Source organism: Ambystoma mexicanum, chromosome 7q (genome assembly GCF_040938575.1).
Source record: "Ambystoma mexicanum isolate Mex_15411 chromosome 7q, UKY_AmexF1_1, whole genome shotgun sequence".
Taxonomy (NCBI): Eukaryota; Metazoa; Chordata; class Amphibia; order Caudata; family Ambystomatidae; genus Ambystoma; species Ambystoma mexicanum.
The window spans coordinates 176096489-176115690 of NC_090941.1; the positions used below are offsets into that span (position 1 = coordinate 176096489).

A 19202-nucleotide genomic window follows, 5' to 3' on the forward strand; every position below is an offset into this window, starting at 1 on the left:
TTGTCCAAGCAGAATCATGTATTTCACTGTGTGGACCCCTCACCACACACTACTGATGCTATGCCTTGACTACTCCACGCTTACCTTGATTGGTTTGGTTAATCTCACAGATTTTCCCTGTTCCCTATACATAGGGTGGCTTCCTGAAATCGGTCCACCAGGCCAGATTTTAGAAATCCATCTTAACACCAATGAGTCCTGTAGCTCGAAGTTCCGCATAATCTGGACCAAGGAGATTATCTAGAACCTGTGGCTCAAGGGCCCCAGCTCAAGGATGATGCGCAGGCCAGTCCTTATTTTCTGAATCAGAAAAGTGTTAACCTGCTAAACCATCTACACCGGAAAGAAGGGTTGGGGGCAGGGGGGGGGGGTAACTGCCCAACGCACCAAGTCACATGCTGAGCCAAGGGTGTTCAACAAGGTCACCAGGACGTTAGCCCCAGTGTAGCCCGCGGAACGGTTACCAACGTCATCAGCACCTCAGGTTACCAAAGCTGTAACCCGGGGTGCAGATAGCGGGGTGTAGGGCGTCCAATACCCTGCCGATGAAGGCAAACGCTGTTGCCCATTTGGCGGAATCCTGTATCGGCAATGTCCGTGGCCACCGTGATGGCATGGTCCGATGCCACCTTGCCCTCCTGCAGTATCTCTAAGGCTTCTGCCCTCTAGTCCACGGGAAGGAAGTCTAGGAGAGGAGCGATCTTAACCAGAGTTCCCCGTCGTAATGAGACTCGTCCCATGGCTTCCAACTTCTCCTCAATGTCTGGGGAGAGGAGGCCAATGACCTCGCCAAGCCAGAGGATTTCTTCCTTGCCGCCGCGACCACCGAGTCCGGTGAAGGCTGGGACCTCAAACACTTGGGTGCAGAGTCCGGCACCCTGTATTTCTTCTTGTACCGGTCCCTCTTCGCCAGGGCAGACTGGGTCTTCATAAGGGACAGCCCCTCGTTCCAAATGTTGTCCAACAGAGGAATCAAGAGCACAGTCTTCCTCATCGCCTTGCGGCATTGGTACAGGAACCCCTCCTTTTCAGGTACGAGGCCCTAGAAATCATGGCATGGAACGAGCCCATGTCGGACGTGGAGGCTCTGGGTCTGTATCCTCCCTCGGTGGAGGGAGGGGAGACAGGTGAAAAGGCGGTGGAGGATGCACTCTTCTTGGTATGGGGCGCACCCGATGGCCGCGGTGTCGCAGGATCTACCAGCGCCACAGGATCATCCGTCGGTGGAAGGGGCATCCTCGTCCAAATGTCAGAACACAAGGTGTGGAGTGCCTGGAGAATGTCCACCGAAATGTCTGCTGGTTGCGGAGGTGGGAGCGACGGTGGCAGCGGTGTAGGGTTCTCCATCTCCTCCACGGCCTGCTCCTAGTCGGTCTCATCGGCACTCTCGACATCTCCCTTGTTGGGGTCCCTCCCGTAGGCCTTGGCGAATTTCTTATCCAAAACAGTCTGCAGAGTAGAAAGCTCATCCTCAGAGGAGACGTCCGTGCCCTGCAGGACTACTGTACCCACCCTCACCTTCTGTTTGACCTGAGGAGACGGGCATCACCTTATCAAGCGTCTTCTCTATGGGCTGGAACGACAATTCCCTCCTGGCAGGCAGGGAACCTCTCATCTTGGGGACTGCACCCTGCGAACTTCGCTAGGGACGCCGCCACGCCTTCAATGGACGGCTTTGCCGGTGAATAAGGGCCTGCACGACCTTGGTCGAGATGAGGGCCTTCACCTTGGGGAGTGGCAGTGCCCTGCTCCCCCTTGGCCTTGTCCGACTGGCCCGTCCGGGCTTCTCCAGAAGCTTACCCGGGTGTCCAGACTTTCTCTTCGCCGAACCGGAGCATTGGCTCGTGGTCGACTGTGCCGGGACGCTGTGCCCGCCCTGGCCGCTGGGGACACTGTGCCCACCTGTCGCAACAGCACACCTGGACTTGAGGTGCTTGGCCTTCTGTTGGGCCAGAATCACCGGGGCGCCCTCAAAGGTCTAAGACGACCACTCACATTTCTTCTTATAGCTGGGGGAGGCATGCTGCCGGGACTCACCCGTAGCAGTGGCCTTGGCCTGCAGCCACCCCGTCTGACACCTGCGCCGATCCTTCATGGTGCGGGGGACCATCTCCTGGCAAAACGCACAGTCATACTCCATGTGTGATTGGTCAGAATGCAGGCCGTAGAGGCACACGGAATGCCCATCGTCCAAGTAGATGTTCCGCAGGCCACATCCTGACAACTCCTGAACAGAGGCGTTGAGTCTTCCTTCTCTGCCATGTCCACGCGGGGTAGGCCTTGAAGAAGCTTCTGAATCCTCCAAGAAGAAACTCTATGAAAATCACCCTTGAGGGGCGCTGAAGAATCTGAAAACTGGTCCCGCATTAAATCGGAAGATGGATCGCTGGAGCTTGAGGCTGATTGACCGGAAAAAGAGTAGAACTCTTAGAAAAACAGTAAAAGCTTGAGAGCTATAGTACGAGGACTCCAAACACTTGAACGTGTGGTAAAAATCTGAAAATGGCTGCCAGAGGAGGGGCTTAGGTAGAGGGCAGTCATTGGCTGGGGGCAGTATGACCCAGAAACCAGTGATTGGTTGTTAGGAGAAAGACAGTTCAGAAATTAAACTGATTTTTTTTACTGATGACTCCCAGCCTGACAGGGAATATTCATGAGCATGTGAATCCATGCCAGACCCCATGCTGGAGACCTTACTTTGCATTGGGGGTTCAAAAGTACTTACCTGATTCAGAATAATTGTGTGATCTCTTGTTTTATTCTATAATCCTTTTGACATTCATTTCAGTATTGCTCTAAATGCACCAGTGAGACATTAGTGGTCCACAGTGCCCTAGCTATTTAAGTCACCTGAGGGAGTAAGAAGTGTGTGTGCCATCCCCCAATGGATATCTGCCGATTTAGAGAAACTACGAGTGTGTATTTTGGAGTGTATTTGTGTTTTGCTTATATATTGCCCCTTCTGAAGAAGGCTTATTCAAACTGACTTAAATTAATAATTGCTTAATCAAGAAACCTTGAGTATAAGTGTTTATTTGGATACTTGTCACTGAATCTGTGTAACCACCCTACTGCTCACATTGACCCCTCTTGAGATAAGCCTGGCTGCTCAACCACACTATCAACTTGTGAAGTACAGACTTATACCAAAGGTTGGGTCCCTATTGCCTGAGGACAAGGTTGTTGTAGTGAACCTAAAGGGTACTGCTCCAAATCTTGCCTAAGAGCTCCCTATATGCGTTCTAGCAATAGGCTAGGGCGAATAGTACGGGCATATTCCCAACCACACAAATAGCCCACTCTGTCTCACAGGATTCACACAAGACTTGAGGTAAGTATTACCCAAGCCAACAGTACCTCTTCTGGGTGGATGCCTTCAGGATGCAGCAGCACAGTCCCTGGATACTCAGTATGGAGAGGAAAGAAAATGAATGGGAAAATGCAGCAGTCACCAGAAGAGACTCCCAACAAAGGAAGTTTCAAGGTTTGAGGCTCTGGTTTTGGTGCCTTCTGCAGAAACCAGATGAACAAATTTCACGGGGCGGATTCTCTTCACTCTCTCGGTCCTGCACTCTGGTGAGGGGATTTATGGGATTAAAATCGTGTCTCTGGAGGACAAGCAGGAGTCCAAAGTTTCAGCAGGATTTGGACTTTAGATGTTGCACTGCACTCAGGCTCGCGGTCCTCTGGTATTGGCGCTTGCAGCCTAGCAAGGTCACAGCACGTCGAGGGGTTGGCACCTTTTGGAGGTTTTCATAAGAGTAGTGCATCTCATCAGCCTATCGGTACGAGTCTTTGCATTCGGGACACTCTGGTCAATTGGAAGGGTAACTCCAGGCTCAGTTTACACAGCTGGCTCTCTGGTCGCTGAAAACCATTGCAGGCATAGTTTCTACATCTTACTCTTTGGATTTGGGTCCAGTGGTCGACTTGTCCGCAGATTCCAGTATCAGAGTATTTATCAGGAACTACAGCATAACTTCTGCAAACTCTCCCTGCAGTTCACAGAAAGGGAAATGACAAAGGGCTGCCGAGTTCTGGACTCCTCCCTCACTTCTTTCAGAGACACTGGAGCCTCGGCAGGGAATACAAAAAAAAGATTCCAGCCCAAGCCAAAACTTCAACCAAGGTCTTTTCTGCCTAGGATGGAAGAAGAGCAGCCAAGAAACACGCAAACGAGTAATGGTGCAAAAAGAAGGAGTCCATCATTCTAGTAGACTGGTGACCCTCCTGTACATATACGCTGCTGATTTGACAGCCTGCAAGTAATAATGACCAAGTCATAAGTAGTTTCACTGCTAACAGCCATTCAAGTTAACTTGTAACAAAAATGTAACCGGGTAAGTGAGAAAGGGGATACAGTATCTCCCCAGCACTCCACATAGGGTGGGATGTGCTTCTCACTATATAAAATGTAAAGGGGATGTAAATACCACTTTACCCCTTGGGACCAGTAGTTCACCCAAGTACATTATAAAGGGAAGCCCCAAAGGCAAACCTGCACCTCTAAAATTAAATGCTCTGTGCTGCTATAGTACATTGCAGTCATCCCAAAAGATATAGATAACTATAACTCCAATCCCCCGCTATATGTGAGACATAAAGGTCACCCACAAAAGGAATAAAATACTAGGGGGAAAAGTGAGAGGGGAACGGGGGGGGATAGATTCCCACTCACATAGGGACAAGGAAAAATGATCACCAAGTCCAAGCAAAAAGTTCTGGGGCTCACACAGTTTAGGAAGATCATAAATATGAAACTCTTACCCAACCATAGTGCACTGAGTTTGTGTTGGCTAGCGTACGGACAGGAGTCTTAAATAGCAGCAACAAAGTCGGTGTCTGATCAAATTGCAATTAATTCCACCAAGAAACACGGTCAATAAAGTGACGAGTGCAAAGTAAACTTACTCAATACAGGAGATTACGAACAAAAAGCATAGCAGTTAAAATAAACCAATTGAGATCTTTATTATCCCTTGATTTCAAGCAATGCAAATGCAAGATGTAATAATCATCCAAAAACTGTTAAGACATTCTAAAGTTCATGAATTCCAAGACCAATGTTGGAAAACTAAACAAACATCTAAGAAACCGTTTACTACGAAAGGGAATGCTTACCTTCTCATGGAATTTCTTTTGGAAACCTGGTGCGAAATCAGTGGCCATTTGACCAACTGCATTGCAGGCGGCATACCTTACTCGTGGATGCTGAAATACAGTTAACTAGGTCAATTATACAAATCACAAAACCCTAAAATCTTATCAACTAAGCCTATGATAACTTACAGCATCTTGGAGGAAAAGCAAGACAAAGTTCACTATCTCACTTAGAATTCCTTCCATCTGCTGATGACAACCTTCTCCAATAGCCGAGAGTGCCATTAATCCAGCATGCCTGTACTTCCAGTCAGCTGTCAAAAGAAAGTGCATCAAGTCAACTGTCCAAGTACACCTTTGGTAGAAAATATCTGAGAAAATATCTGAGTCCAAACGGCAAGTTCACAGCCACTTTTCACTTAACACATACATCAACCATCTATAGCCCATAAAATGTGTTTCACTATTCAAGGTAGAAACATAGAAACTACATGCCACAGTATGGTACTCCCTCTTCAGCTGTACACAAAAAGACCAGCAGTCCAACTGGTATTTTATCAAATTTCATCAGCAACTACAAGAGTTCCATGTCATTTCAACAAAGCAAATTAATTTGGTGCAATGGTGAAATTACTAAAAAAAAAAAAAAAAAAAAAAAAAACTTAAAATTGTTTTTTGAGATACACCCAACCCCAATTTCCAGGTAAGTAAATGACATCGAAGTAATTTGCTTTGTGGAAACCACAGGATAGCCAGGAGAGCCATTGAAAGACTGTTGCTGAGTATTCCTTTTACAAATCATCCCATTACTTCCTGTGAGCCACCAAAAACTACTGTTGAACATTTTGGATTTTATGTTCATAAGGTGAGAGGTTTTGCAACCCCACCACCCAACTGCATTTGTTTAGTGGAATCGGTTCAGACTTTGGTTACCAGTGCAGGGAGACTCATTTTGCTGCATTGTTTTTTCTGTATCATATTTGCAAATAAAATGCTATCTTCATCAGTCATGATTGAGTTTTCTGATATTAATGCTTAGCAAAGACTAGCAGGTCATTGCATTCCAGCCAACAGTGGACTTCAATTTACAGTCATATGAACTGAGCGCTTTGAGGAAGTACAAATGGAAAGTTAACCACATGAGTGAAGTTAAATTGCATACAAGAAGGGTGTCCCTGCTCACAGTGATGAAAAGAACAAGTTACTTATCTGCAACTATTGTTCTCCAGCATGGATTCACATGCTCATGAATATTCCCGTCAGGCCAGGAATCCTCGGTAAAAGAAAAAAGTTTCACTTACAAACTGTATTTCTCTGCTAAAACCTTGGTTTTATCACTGTACTCTGCATCATACTGCCCCCAGCCAATCACTGCTTTATCCGCTAAGTCCCGCCTGTGGCAGCCATCTTCAGATTTGGTAGCACCCAAGTGGAAATATGCCCAAGGAGAGCTACAGAGGGGCAGGAGGGAGGGTTTGCATGTGAATCCATGCCAGACCCATGCTGAAGAACAATAACTCCAGATAAGCAACTTGTTCCTTCTCCAGCATGGGGTCTGGCAGGGATTCAAATGCTCATGAATAAAGAATACATAGCAGTACAACATTACGCAACCACAGGAGGAGGCGAGGCTCAACAGAAGCAAATAAGTTTACCTCCGAAACAAGCTCACCTTCAAGCAAACCGGTTGTGTAGCACCGCTTGGCCGTCCCTGTACTCCTTTCTGGAATCCCCATCAACAGTAGAATCTCGTGAAGGTGTGCGTGGACCTCCACATAACAGCCCTGCAGAAGTCCAGTAGGGGCACACCAGACAGGAACACTGTCATCGCAGCTATCCCCGGTAGAATAGGCTTTCAGACTGCTGGTCAGCTCGCTAACCGATGACAGCGCGTGATGCAGCCGGAGAGCCACCTTGAGAAGAAAGCCTTGGACAAGGCCATCCCATGGTTCACAGGACCAAAGTTCACAAACAGTTGAGACTTCTGAAAACTTTGTGCGTGCCACATTGAACTTCAGAGCCCGAGCAACATACAGCAAGTGCAAAGTCCTTTCAGCCGGTGATTTAGGTTTCGGAAAGAACACAGGCAACACCAAAGGCTCAGTGAGGTGGAATTCCGACAACCTTTGGCATGAAGGAGGGGTGCGTCCGTAGCACCAACCTTGATTTGTGAAAAGTCAAATATGGCAGTTTGCAGGATAGGGCCTGATCTCACCCACCCTCCTGGCAGAGGTGATGGCCACGAAGAAAGCCTTTTTCCATGAGCGCAACTTGCGAGGGGCCTTTTTACATGGGCTCAAAGGCCTCCGCCAACGAGCCTCACCAGCACCATGTTGAGTTCCCAAGCCGGGGCAGGAATCTTCACCAGCAGGACAGATCGAAACAGTACTTTCCTTGACGAGATGGTGGGGCCAACGAGAACATAGTCCCAGGAGACCTGGTATAGCGGGAGATAGCCGCCAGATGCATCTTGATGGAATTGTGCACCAGCGCCACCTTGGCCAAGAACAACAATTATGGAAGAATCTGCGGGCCGGGACCCTGAGAGGGTTGATCTGAGACTGCAACACGCAGCAAAACACTTACACTTGTGATGATGCACTAGCCTTGGCAAGCACCTCCCCGCAGTCCGCCAGAAACTCGTATCCACCAAAATCTAGGGCTGCAGGAGCCAAGCCCTCAGGTTGTGATCCTGGGTCAGGATGCAGGATTGCGCCTCTGGTGAGCAGATCCGCGACCACTGGCAGCTTGACCAGAGGAGACGTTGAGAAGGTCCAGGTACCAAATCTGCCTCAGCCAAACCAGGATGAAGAGTATCATCCCTCATCGGCACTGTTTGACTTTCGCAGCAGGAGAGGCAACGGGGGAAACGTGTACATAAACAGGCCTTCCCACAGGAAGGAGAACGGGAGCCCATGCTCCTCGGCTGGTGGAACCTGCTGGCAAATTTTTGGCATTTGGAGTTCAAGGCTGTTGCAAACAGATCGATCAGGGGCCTGCCCCACTTGATGAAAGCGGTCCACCTGGTCCTGCCGAATTTCCCACTCCTGGCAGGAGAACAACTCCCTGCTGAGGGAGTCGTTGATGGTGTTAGACTCCCACCAGGTGAAAGGGGATGAGGAACATCTATTGTCAAACGGCCCAGTGCCACAAGTTCTGCGCCTGTCTGGAGAGCGCTGGTGATCAGGTGCCCCCTGCTTCCTGATGTAGAACATTATGGTGTTTTTGTCTGAAGAGCCTGACCATCTTGCCCTTCAAGTATGGAAGGAATGCCTTGAGGGCCCATAACACTGCCCGCACCTCCAGAATATTGATGCAGAGATCCTACTCCTCTGGCAGCCACACGCATCTGGCGTGCAGACATCCGGTGTGGGCTCCCCAGTACTCCAGGGAAGAGTCTGCAATGACCGTGTCCTGGTATGGGGTTTCGAACCCCAGTGCCAAGGCAGATTGAGTACACCCCACCACCTCACCGCCCAACGGAACTCTAGTGGGATCTTGTCCTCAAAGCTTCCGGACACTTATTCAGAGAGCGTTCAGGAACTCCTGTCGAGGCCGCAACCTGCATAGTCGGATAAGGTAGATGCACGACGACATGCCAAGCAGCGACTTGATGGTCCGCACTGTGATGATCTTCAGTGACAACAGCTGTTGCACCTTGCCCAGCATGTCCATTATCTTCTCCTCCAAGGGCGACGCTAGGCAGCAGACCGTGTTGAGAGTGTCTCCTATGAACAGAACGTTCTGCGAGGGTGTCAAGCAGGCTATCAGATAATTTACGTAGAACCCCAGATCAGTCAGCAGCTGGGCAGTCGTATTCCGTGGGTTGACTGCTACCTCCCTCGAGTTGGCCTGGATGAGCCAGTCGAGGTACAGGTACAAATGTATCTCTTGTAGATGTAGCTGGGCTGCCACTGGTGCCAGGCACTTCGTGAACACCCCGTGAGCTGACTTTAGGGCGAAAGGGAGGGCCTTGAACTGGTAGTGCCTTCCTTGCACCACAAAGGGTAGGAACTTTCGATGCTTCCTGTGAATAGGGACGTGGAAGTAGGTGTTCTCCAGATCCAGCGACATCAAGAAGTCATCGTCCAGTTAGCCTAGCACATGCTACAACGTGACCATCATTAATATTTGGTAGTTGAGACGCCGCAGGTCTAGAATGGGCCTCCAGCCCCCTGTCTTCTTTCTGACTAAAGTATATGGAGTAGACTCCAGAGCCCCGCAGTCTTGGAACTAGCTCCATCGCTTTTTTTAAGCATGGGCCCGTACCCCCTACAGGAGCTGAGGGATATGCTGCTCCTGCCAGGTCACTGGAGGGGAAGTGACAATTTTGCTGAAACTCCAGGGTATGTCCATGAGCGAGAGTGTCCAGCATCCATCCGTCAGATTTTTCCCACTCGCTGATGAAACCAGTCAGCTGGCCTCCCACCAGGGTGCATGGGTGGGGGGCCGACGACCTGGCCGGTTCAGTCCTGGTTTGGCACCTGCGTTCCGCCTTGGGGGCGATGACGGCGCTGACTACCTCCACCGAAAGCCTTGGACCAACCTCTGTAGGCCTCCTGGGTCATGGACCGAAAGGGCAGACAATAAGACGAGGAGCCTCCACCAAACCTTTAGTTGATCTGCATGACTTTCCGCCAGATGCGCAAAAGGAATAGCGGTGCTGTTGAAGTACCCAGGGCACGAGCCGTATCAGTCTTAATGGCCTGCAAGGACTCGCCGACAGCACTCCTGAAGAGATTATCCCTGAAGGACATGTCTAGTAGCCTCGTCTGGACCTCCTGGCAGAAATTGGTGGCCTTCAGAAAGCCTCGAAGACAGGCAGACACCGTTCCCCATCTGCCAGAAACCTGTGTCGGCGATGTCCAGGGCCACCGTGATGGCATGGTTCGAAGCCATTTCACCTTCCTGGAGTAGTGTTATCTCCTCCACCCGGTTGTCAGGCAGGAACTCCAGAATCTGGGCCAGCTTGTACCACAGTTCCCTGTCGTTCCTGGCCAGGATCGCCAATGCGTTGGATGCCTTGATGGTTGACGCCATGGAGTAGATGACCTTCCTCCACGTGGCGTCCAACTTCTTCCCCTCGCTGTCCAGAGGGACCAAGGACGATGAGGGGTTAGACTAGCTCTTCCTTGCAGCTGCCGAGACAACAGAGTCCAGCGACGGTTGCGACCGTAGGCACTTGGGTGCCGACTCCGGCACCCGGTACTTCCTCCAGCCTATCCTGGTTGGCCGGGACCGAGCAAGGATTCTTCAGGCGGGCTAGGCCATGCTCCAACATGTCGTCCAGGAGGGGCACTGCCATGATGGTATAGGAAGCCTTCCTTCTTGGTCTCTTCAGTCAGCTGGAAAAGCTTGGAAGCATTGGTGACCATGGCATGAAATTACCCCCACCTCAGCCAGTGCGGCAGCAATCCACCCACCGTGACAATGTCATCGCTGTGGCAGTCGCCGGGTCCATTGGGGTGGAGGGCACTTTGCGCAGGGGTGGAAGTTGACGTGGGAGCGTCTGATGATGCTTTTTAGCCAGAGGCCAATCCAGAGCCGGCGGGCTTGCGCATCCTCTTCTGGATCGGACACCAGCATGTGTAGGGTCGAAAGGATGTCCAGGGATCTCTCGGCTGAGCAGGTGTGGTCACAGTAGGCCCTGCGCCGTCACCGCCTTTGTCCACATACGCGATGACCGTGTGCAGGGACTCCCAGGCAGAAGACGAAACGTCCATGTGTTGGGGGTATGGCATGTGGTTGGCCTGGGACTTAATCTTCCCTCCCCCACACCCCTTTCTGCACCCCGAGGGGCCTCAACCAGGCTTAGCGACTATTCTTTTCTCGGGTGTGCCAGCACACTTTTCCACTGCCCTGGTTGAGGCCTCCCACTTTGGGGGCAGGGGGACACGCTGGGAGCAGTAGGGGCTTCCTTCACAGCGTCAGCCCCTTTGGCTTTCGCGAGGGCGGCCAATACCAGCCCAAATAGACTTCTCTCCTGCAACGCCTGGGCCTTCTAAAGCAGGTTAGCTGTCTTTTCCCCAACCCTAGGCTTCTCAGGTTTCTCCCACAGACTTCTTTTGAGGAGGAGCTTCATCGATGGAGGCAGATGGAGATTGTGATGCTGGAAATGCAGAGGGAAAGGACCTCCGTATCCTTGTCCTTTACTGTTTATCATGCGTTCTGTTGCATTTTCCACTCAGGAGTTCATGTGGGACTCCTGGTGGTGCCGCTCTTGGTTTGGTGTACAGACCCATGGGATTCCCTTATGGCACCCATGGGTCGGGGTACAACCCTGTGCCCCAAGTGTATGTTTTTGGACACTTGTATGTGGCCCAAAGAGCAGGGTACAGGCTGGTGGCAGCTCTGTGCTGAATTGACAGGTGCCTTGAACGTCCTCGATTTTGGGGTGCGCAGGCCATGTCGTTGGAATCAGTAGATTCCTGATGGAAAAAAGATGGCCTCTTGCCTTCCATCGACTGTTGGCTTGGTTTTCCCAAACCTCCCGGGAAGCCCCGACTCTGTCCCTTCCCCCTGACTGGCTGTTGGGTGGAAGTTCCATATAGGGTAGTGTGGGGAAGTGCCGACTAAAATGGCTGCAGCCTTCCCAATGACTGTTGTGGGTACGCCTGTGGGTGGGACCTGGTTGGAGTGCAAGACGAATACACATTGTGTTGTGGATGTCTAGTATCTGGTGTTTGACCCAATGACTGAGCCAGCCCTGCCCGAAACGGGTATGAATGTAGTATTGAATGACGTGATACTTTTCCGAATCCACATTCTGTGTTGCGAGTGTCTGGATAGAGATGAATGGCCTAAATGCACTGTGCGCCCGATTGGATGACTGACTGCCTGAATGCCCTTCTGAGTGATTGGTTGCTCGAGTGTGACTCAGAAGAATGAATGGGAGATAAACAGTATATCTGGGGGCCCCTCACTGCTAGAAATCGTTCAAAGCTGGAGATGAAACTGACATTGAAACTGAAGCTTAACCTTGAAGCCCTGCTGGAAGAGAAGTATTGCTGCTGCTCTACTTAATCGATCTGAAAGCTGCTGTGTCTTCAAGAACTGATCCAGAGAGGACCTGGTTAGACGCCGTCTTACCGAGCTACGAGGGGACCATCATGCACTGCTAACCTTTGCCGAAGCTCCCTGGAAGTCAGAACTTCGACAGGATGCCGACTTGAGACGGGGACCACCGAGGAGAACGAAGAGAAGCACCGGACATCGACCAGGGTTCACAGGTTTGCTATAACCGCTGGAGGCCTGTCGAAGTTAGTTGCCTAGAAGGGGGGGGGGGGGGGGGGGGGACTGCTGGACGCCGTGCCATCGTTGACCAGAGCCGCATCGCTCCATTGATTACGACAATGTGATTCCCGGAACTCGCTCGTCCGCATTGCCGGCTGCCTTATCCCGCCGGAGAAGGCCAGGCCGTCGACACGCCAAGGAGCATCCACGGGTGGGTTTCCCGCCACCCAAAGACTGTAGAGGCGCCGGACAACTTGACGCCCTTGCTCGGCCACAATTCACAAACTCTTTGCGGTCCTGAACTATTGACATCGAGGTGCCCTGCATGCCTCTTCCCTGCAGGAAGTCTTCGACTCGCCGTTGAGCATGCCAGGACCGAAGCTGCTGCCTCAAAGCCATTGAACTTTGAGGATCATCGACAAGTTCACCTTCTTTGAGGCGCATCGACTATCCTTGGCTCCTGCTTTAAAGGGAGCCCCTCAAGAAGGATCCATTGACACCTCAGAGGAACTCTGCTATTCCAGGTACTTTGGGGTGGTAGAAACACTTTAGAAGGAAATAAGACTCATTGAACAATACATGGACTGGGCTTGTAGTAGATCTTTATTTTACAGGTTGCCCAGGTTTGGGGAGTGGGGGGGGCATCTCCACAAAGAGCTGCGTCTAGTGGTAGGGGTCAGTATTCTGCCAATTGTTCCAACCAACTGCTTTCCTCCTATGTCTATTGTTGGTGTACTTTAATGAAATCTGATAGTGTTACCACTTAGATTTGTATATATTTTCCATTACAGAGTAACTGCGCACAAAGTGAGTTATGGTGATTGTGTATATAACCTTTAACCTTAATTATATAAAGACTGTTTTAACTAATCCAGGGTGTGGACATTGCTTTGTGGGTGCTTGGGCACTACACTGTACTTAAGAACCAGCCCTCATCACCGCCAACTCCTGAGAAGCTAGGCCTCAATTGCTCGTCCGTTGCTACCAACAATAGAGACTCTTGGCTGGGGTCCTCTGTGCCTCTCCTCTACCATATAGAGAGCAGGAGTACAGACACCCCCCTCCAGTCTTTACAGTGATGTTGATCGCACCTTGTCCATTGAGGGACCAGCTTGTGCGGTGACCCCGATGGAAGTGGACTTGTAGTGCAAGGCCTTGTTTTGGGCCCCCACAGATTGAGCACACTCAAAGAACTTAAAAGCCCCCTCTACGAACCGGCCGGTCCTTGGTGAGGCATGACACTGCTTGAGGCATGGGTCAGAAGCCTTGGCGCTTAGCCACGTCGCCTGTCTTGTGTCGATCCATCATTCTCTTGGAGAAGCAGAGGCATATCTTGCAATCTCCTTTGTGGTCTGGGTGAAGGCAGTAGAGGCATTGCTGAACACGTTCTGCAGACCGCATCTGGTGCAGATCTTGAAAAGGGAGCTTCCTTCCATCTTCTCCGTCATGGTCAGAGGTGCGGAGTTGGCCAGATGGCCTTTCTGGAAACTTCAATGAAAACCTAACGACCCTTGCCGTGGAGGTGTGTTGAAATTCAATGACAAACTGATTGTCGGTAGATGGAGACAAGGGCTCTTGATAAAAATGTAACTGTTGTAAAAGCATGATAACCGTCGAACGCTCATGTAGCAAAACGAGGACTCCCAACACTTGAGCGTGCGGTAAAAATCTGAAGAGGGCCATCAAAGGGCGGCTCAGGGAGAGGGCAGTCATTGGCTTGGGGGCAGTATGACCAAGAGTACAGTGATTGGTATAGAGGATAAATACAGTTTTGTAAGTGAAAAACTTTCATTTGCTGAGGATTCCCGGCCTAACCGGGAATCATGAGAATGTAAAACCATGCCAGACCCCATGCTGAAGAAACTAAAAGTTCACTTTTATGCTCCAGTCATTTCAGGTCATACTGCCAATAGGAACACCTCCCTTAACTCCTCCCTGGCCATCCAGCTTCAGATTTGGCAGCGCATGCAAGTGGCATTAAGAGCCAAAATATGAGCCACGCGGGGTAGGTGGGGCGGTCACATGTGAATCTATATAAGATATCAATGCTGGAGAACCGGAATTACAGGTAAGTAACTTACTTCTCCAGCCATTCGATTACAAACCACCATTACAAAAATAACCATGGGTGGAGACCATCTCCCATCATAACTTACCACTGAAGACGTACCCACCTCGCGCAAAAAAGGTTCCCCAGAACAGATTGGCGGACTCTAGATACTTCTGCAAAATGTGTCGACACAATAGAACCTGGTGAGAGTATGCGTTGATCTACAGGTGGCTGCATGGCAGATGTCAGGGAGCAAAATTGGAGAGAAAAGCTGGTTGCAGCCACTGCTCTGGTAGAATGAGCACAAGGGGCCGGCTGGAAAGCTGTCCGCCAGCTTGCTGATGGCAGAACGAGATACAGGCCGCAATCAATCTTGCAATAGAGAACTTGGAGAGCCTTCCTAGGGCCAGAAGGTCCACATGAAACCAACTGATCAGTTGTACAGAATGATATAGAACGCACTATATAGTACTTGAGGGCAAGCACCACATCCAACATTGTGCAATGCCACAATACTGGGACGTTGGTGTGCCAAATACAGGCAAAAGCGCATGCTGGTTTAGGTGGAAAGCAGGTGGCACTTGGCACAAATGTTGGGTTGGTATGGAGAACAGCCTTGTCCTTGTGCAACGTTTAATAGGGTGGTTTTATAGAAAACTGGGATTTCACCCACTCGTCAGGCTGAAGTTATGTCCACCAAGAACCAGGAAAGAGGTTATAGAGGCCTGGTGCATGGGCCCGAAGTGTGGTTTCATGAGTGTTCCAAGTAGCACATTGAGCTCCCACGCTAGAGCGCGGCAGGTGGAAAAGAACAGAAGAGCCCCCGTAAAAGCTCCTTCACCAGGCCCCAAAATGGTGGTACCTAGAGATTGCAGCCAAGTGCACCTTCATGGAGGAACATGTTATCCCTGACTAAGCCAGGGACAGCAGATATGGCAACAGATCCTCCAGTCAGTTGGTTTGAGGTTGCAGTCCCTGGCTCCTGCAAACGTTTCCACTTGGTCTTGGAGCATTTCAAGGTGGAAGGGGCTCTAGCCCTGGCCAGAATAGCTTGGCAGTCTTGCAGAAGGGACAGAGCCATGTACTCTAAAACAGGAGCCAGGTCGTCAGATTGAGAGGTCAGGTTGTGGTGCAGTACTCTGATTCCTGGACAGGAGGAATGCAGGAGCAGCTTGATCAGTGGTGCCGTCGAGGGGGCAAGGAGGTATGGGTACCAAAACTCTTGGCCATGTAGACACCACTAGTATCAGTTTGCACTGATGCAGTCTAAAGGTGTGCAGTACTCGAGTCACCAGATGAATGGGGAGCTGCATAAAGAAACTTCCCCTCGCATGCAATCACAAAGGCATCCCCAAAGCTCTTCAGAAGGGGGAAGCAGCTGGCAAAGGTCTTGCAGCACCTGTTCTTGTGTGTGGCAAAGTGGTCGATCTCTGCAGTGCCTCACGTCTGAAACAAGTGAAGCTGGTTGTGGTGCAATTCACACTTGTGGCAGGAGCCAAACTCCCTGCTGAGGGAGAAAGCCAGTGTTCCTAATCACTGGTAGATGGAGGGGAATGATAAACATGCCTTGTTGTAGAGCCCAGTGCCACAGGGCTCGTTCCTCCTTGGAAAGCTGTAAAGACAAACATTTATGTCGTAAATCCGTACCAACCTCCCCTTCAGTAGCAGAAGAAAAGACATCAGGCCTAGAAAATTGCTCGTAGCTCCAGCAGGTTGATATGCTGGCTCTTTTCCACCTCCGACCAAAGGCCCCCGGTTTAACAGTGAGCACCCCAGCCCTCCAGTGAAGCAGCTGACTTGACAGTAGCTTGATCGTTCTGCAATCTGAAGGGGTGCACTGTACCAGGTGTTCCCTTACTGACCACCAGCAAAGGCTTGGTCTGAAACCTGGTGTTAGGGCAATGTGGTCGTCCCAGGACAACGAGGACTGTACCCAATGGGCATCCAGGATTCCCTGCACTGCTCTCGTGTAATCAGCACTTGGAGATTAACAGGATGCATGATCACATTCCCAGCAGTAATTTGTAGTTGTGGACTGGCGTTGCTTGGGTGCTGTTGAGGTAGCTCCCCTTGTGTAAAAAAGCTGCCACTAAGAGGGTCTGGCGGTGCAGGTTTGGGTATCGAGTCTTGCTCAGAGATAGAGGGCCTGTTGCAATGGAACCAGGCATGACTTTGGGAAGATTGAGAAACTCAGTGGCTGTAGACACGGGATCGTGGGGGGTAGTGTTGGTTTCTGCCAGCAGATAGGAGGGGCCCTCTCAATCCATTGTTCTAGATGCAGATAAACGTGGACACCCCATCACTGCAGTAGAGCCACCACTTGTGCAAGGCACTTGATAAACACTCGTGGAGCAGACCGAATGGAAGGGCCATGTACCGATAATGTACTACTGATTCCACAAAGTGTGGGTATTACTGTTGAGGCAAATCGGGATGTGAAAGTAGGCATCCGAAGTCAAGGAACGTCATGAAATCTCCTTGTAGCTGGGACAACACCTGTTGTAGCGTGACCATGCACAATGTTTGCGCCTTCAGGAACTTGCCACTGCAGAGCTAACTTCTTGAAGCAAGAGGTGTCGCAATCTTTCTGGTTTGTGCGCCAGAGTAATGGCCAGTGGATAGTCCACAAATTCCAGCGAGTGGCCCTGGAGGAGGGATAGCACCCATTCATCGGTTGAGAGGCGTGTGCATTCTTCGATGAACATTGACAAGCGTCCTCGTACTAGGGTGCTGAAGTGGGAGGGCCTGGGCGGGTCATGCCTGCTTGCCAGAGTGGTCCCTCGATTGGGCTGAGCCATGCAATCGTTGTAAACCCCTGTAAGACTGGGACCTTTTCCTGTACTGGTCCCACGATTAATACAGGATCTTGTAAGAGGAGGAAGACTGATGCGTAGTCCTTCCATAGCAACCTTTTCCTGAACCAAACAATGGCGCCATTGCTGTAGTGTGCCCAAGGAGCGAGCAGTTTCAGTGTCTGTTTTAATGGACTGTAGGGCTTCGTTCACCTTCCCAAAGAGGGCAGATCCATCGAAGGGCATATTTACGATCCTGGACTGGACGTCTGGTTGAAAATCTGTAGCCTTGAGCCAACTCTGCCAGCGTAGGACCACTCCATTCCCCAGCTGGCAAAAACAGTCTGATGTCCACAGACCCGTAATGGCATGCAGCGACGTAAACTAGCCTTCATGGAAGATGTCCAAGACCACTTGCTTCATGTCTGGTAGGAACTCCAGCAAGCACCCTACTTGTATCGCAGCTCGTGATCGTAACCAGAGTATGGCCATTGCATTTGCCGTCCTGAAAGTTGTGGCTGCGGTGGTGATCATTTGCTTACCAAAAGGTGTCGAGGCATTTTCCTTCCTTGTCTGGGTGTAGCAGTCGGGGTGGGAACAACTTGACAAGGATGGATTAGCCAACCTTTTACTGGCCATAGCAGAGACAACTGAGTCTGGCGTGGGTTGAGTGCGGAGGCAGCAGTCTGGGGGATCTGTATTTGTCCAACCAGTCTTTTAACCAGGGCAGGTGCAGGATGTGCTAAGGTGATGAGGCAATCATCCCAGACGTCTTCCAAAAGCAGGAGAGACAGATTTCCTGTGCTGCTCTCGGTTGCTCTGGCGCAAGGGCACATATCGTGGCTATTCTGGACATGAGAACGTGGAAGGCCTCCATCTAATCAGGGGGCGAGTTCCTGAGTGGAACATCTGGTTCTCCATCAGCTGCGATGACTGTCAAATTCATCAATTTGGGTCGTGTGCGTGGAGGACCAGTGTGTGTGTCCATCCCAGTATCCGACGCTTACCCACTTTGGTGTTTAGTGGGGTGGGGGGTTGTCCATTTCCCCAGAAGAGCCAGGGATATCCGTGAAAGGTTGTCTGACCAGCACTGTAATAGGGGCTGGTGCAGACAGCCATTTTTGCAAGGTTGCCACCAGAGTGGTAAGAGTAGATACAATGTCCAGTGACATGTCTGTAGGAGTGATGGCTAACCCTAAATGCAGAGGTGGTAAACATGGTAGCCTAATCTGGCTTGCCTCACCCTGCTTTATGGGAGGCCATGTCCCGTGCGCTCTGGCAAGGACGGCAGTGATAGGATAGTGGCCTCCTCTTCCTCCGATTGGAGAGGGCTGGCTCTGAAAACAATACCAACCGGCAGCAAGACCACCCCAAGGTTAGGGAAAGATGCCTGTGGACAGGCAGTCAATGCAGACATTGTACTGGTGTCGGAAACACCAGTGACGAAGACAGAGGTAATAATGGCATGGTCATTTTTGTCTGTCCACGGTGTCGAGTGTGTGAAAGACATGGACGCAGATGTCGATGAGATTCGTGGTCTTTGGCGTGATGGTTGCCGTTGTAGTCATAGCCTGCAACAGTTTAGTTGGCAAGGTAGTCTTGGTCATCGACTGTTGCGGTGAGATAGGCGTGGTCGTAGACTTTCGTTCACTGGGTGGTGTCGACAGACTCCGGCTAGATGACCTGGAGTGAGGCTTTGCAGATTTCGACAAGCTTGTTTTCGAAAGAATGGCCACCACATTTCGACGTGGACTTATAGACGTTAGGGTCCTTGGGGCAAAGGACAGCGCTGTGGCTCTTCCCCCGTGGATACCTCTTGGGCACTGACTTTTGGTGAAGACCAGGCCTTGTGCGAGGAACTGGGCTAGTCACCCAAGGTATCCCCTATGCTGCTTCTTGCTGGAAGCCTGGACTTCATGAGACCTAGAGCTCTTGCAAGAGGTGGTTCACTGGCCAATCCTGCCTTGCAGTCAGAGGCCCCGCCAGCATCCGAGCTACGCAACAAGACGGCAGCAACAATCCCTCAG

General features: G+C 50.7%; 1 protein-coding gene across 1 annotated transcript in view; it reads right to left on the reverse strand.

Annotated features, from left to right (window-relative positions):
- IPO5 (importin 5) overlaps positions 1-19202 on the reverse strand; it is a 1138249-nt gene that overhangs the window by 638004 nt on the left and 481043 nt on the right. Inside the window, exons 11-12 of the mRNA XM_069640466.1 lie at positions 5290-5414; positions 5122-5211 (exon numbers count right to left, since the gene is read on the reverse strand). Of these exons, the coding sequence (XP_069496567.1) occupies positions 5122-5211; positions 5290-5414 (215 nt within the window). The remainder of the gene's footprint in view (positions 1-5121; positions 5212-5289; positions 5415-19202) is intronic.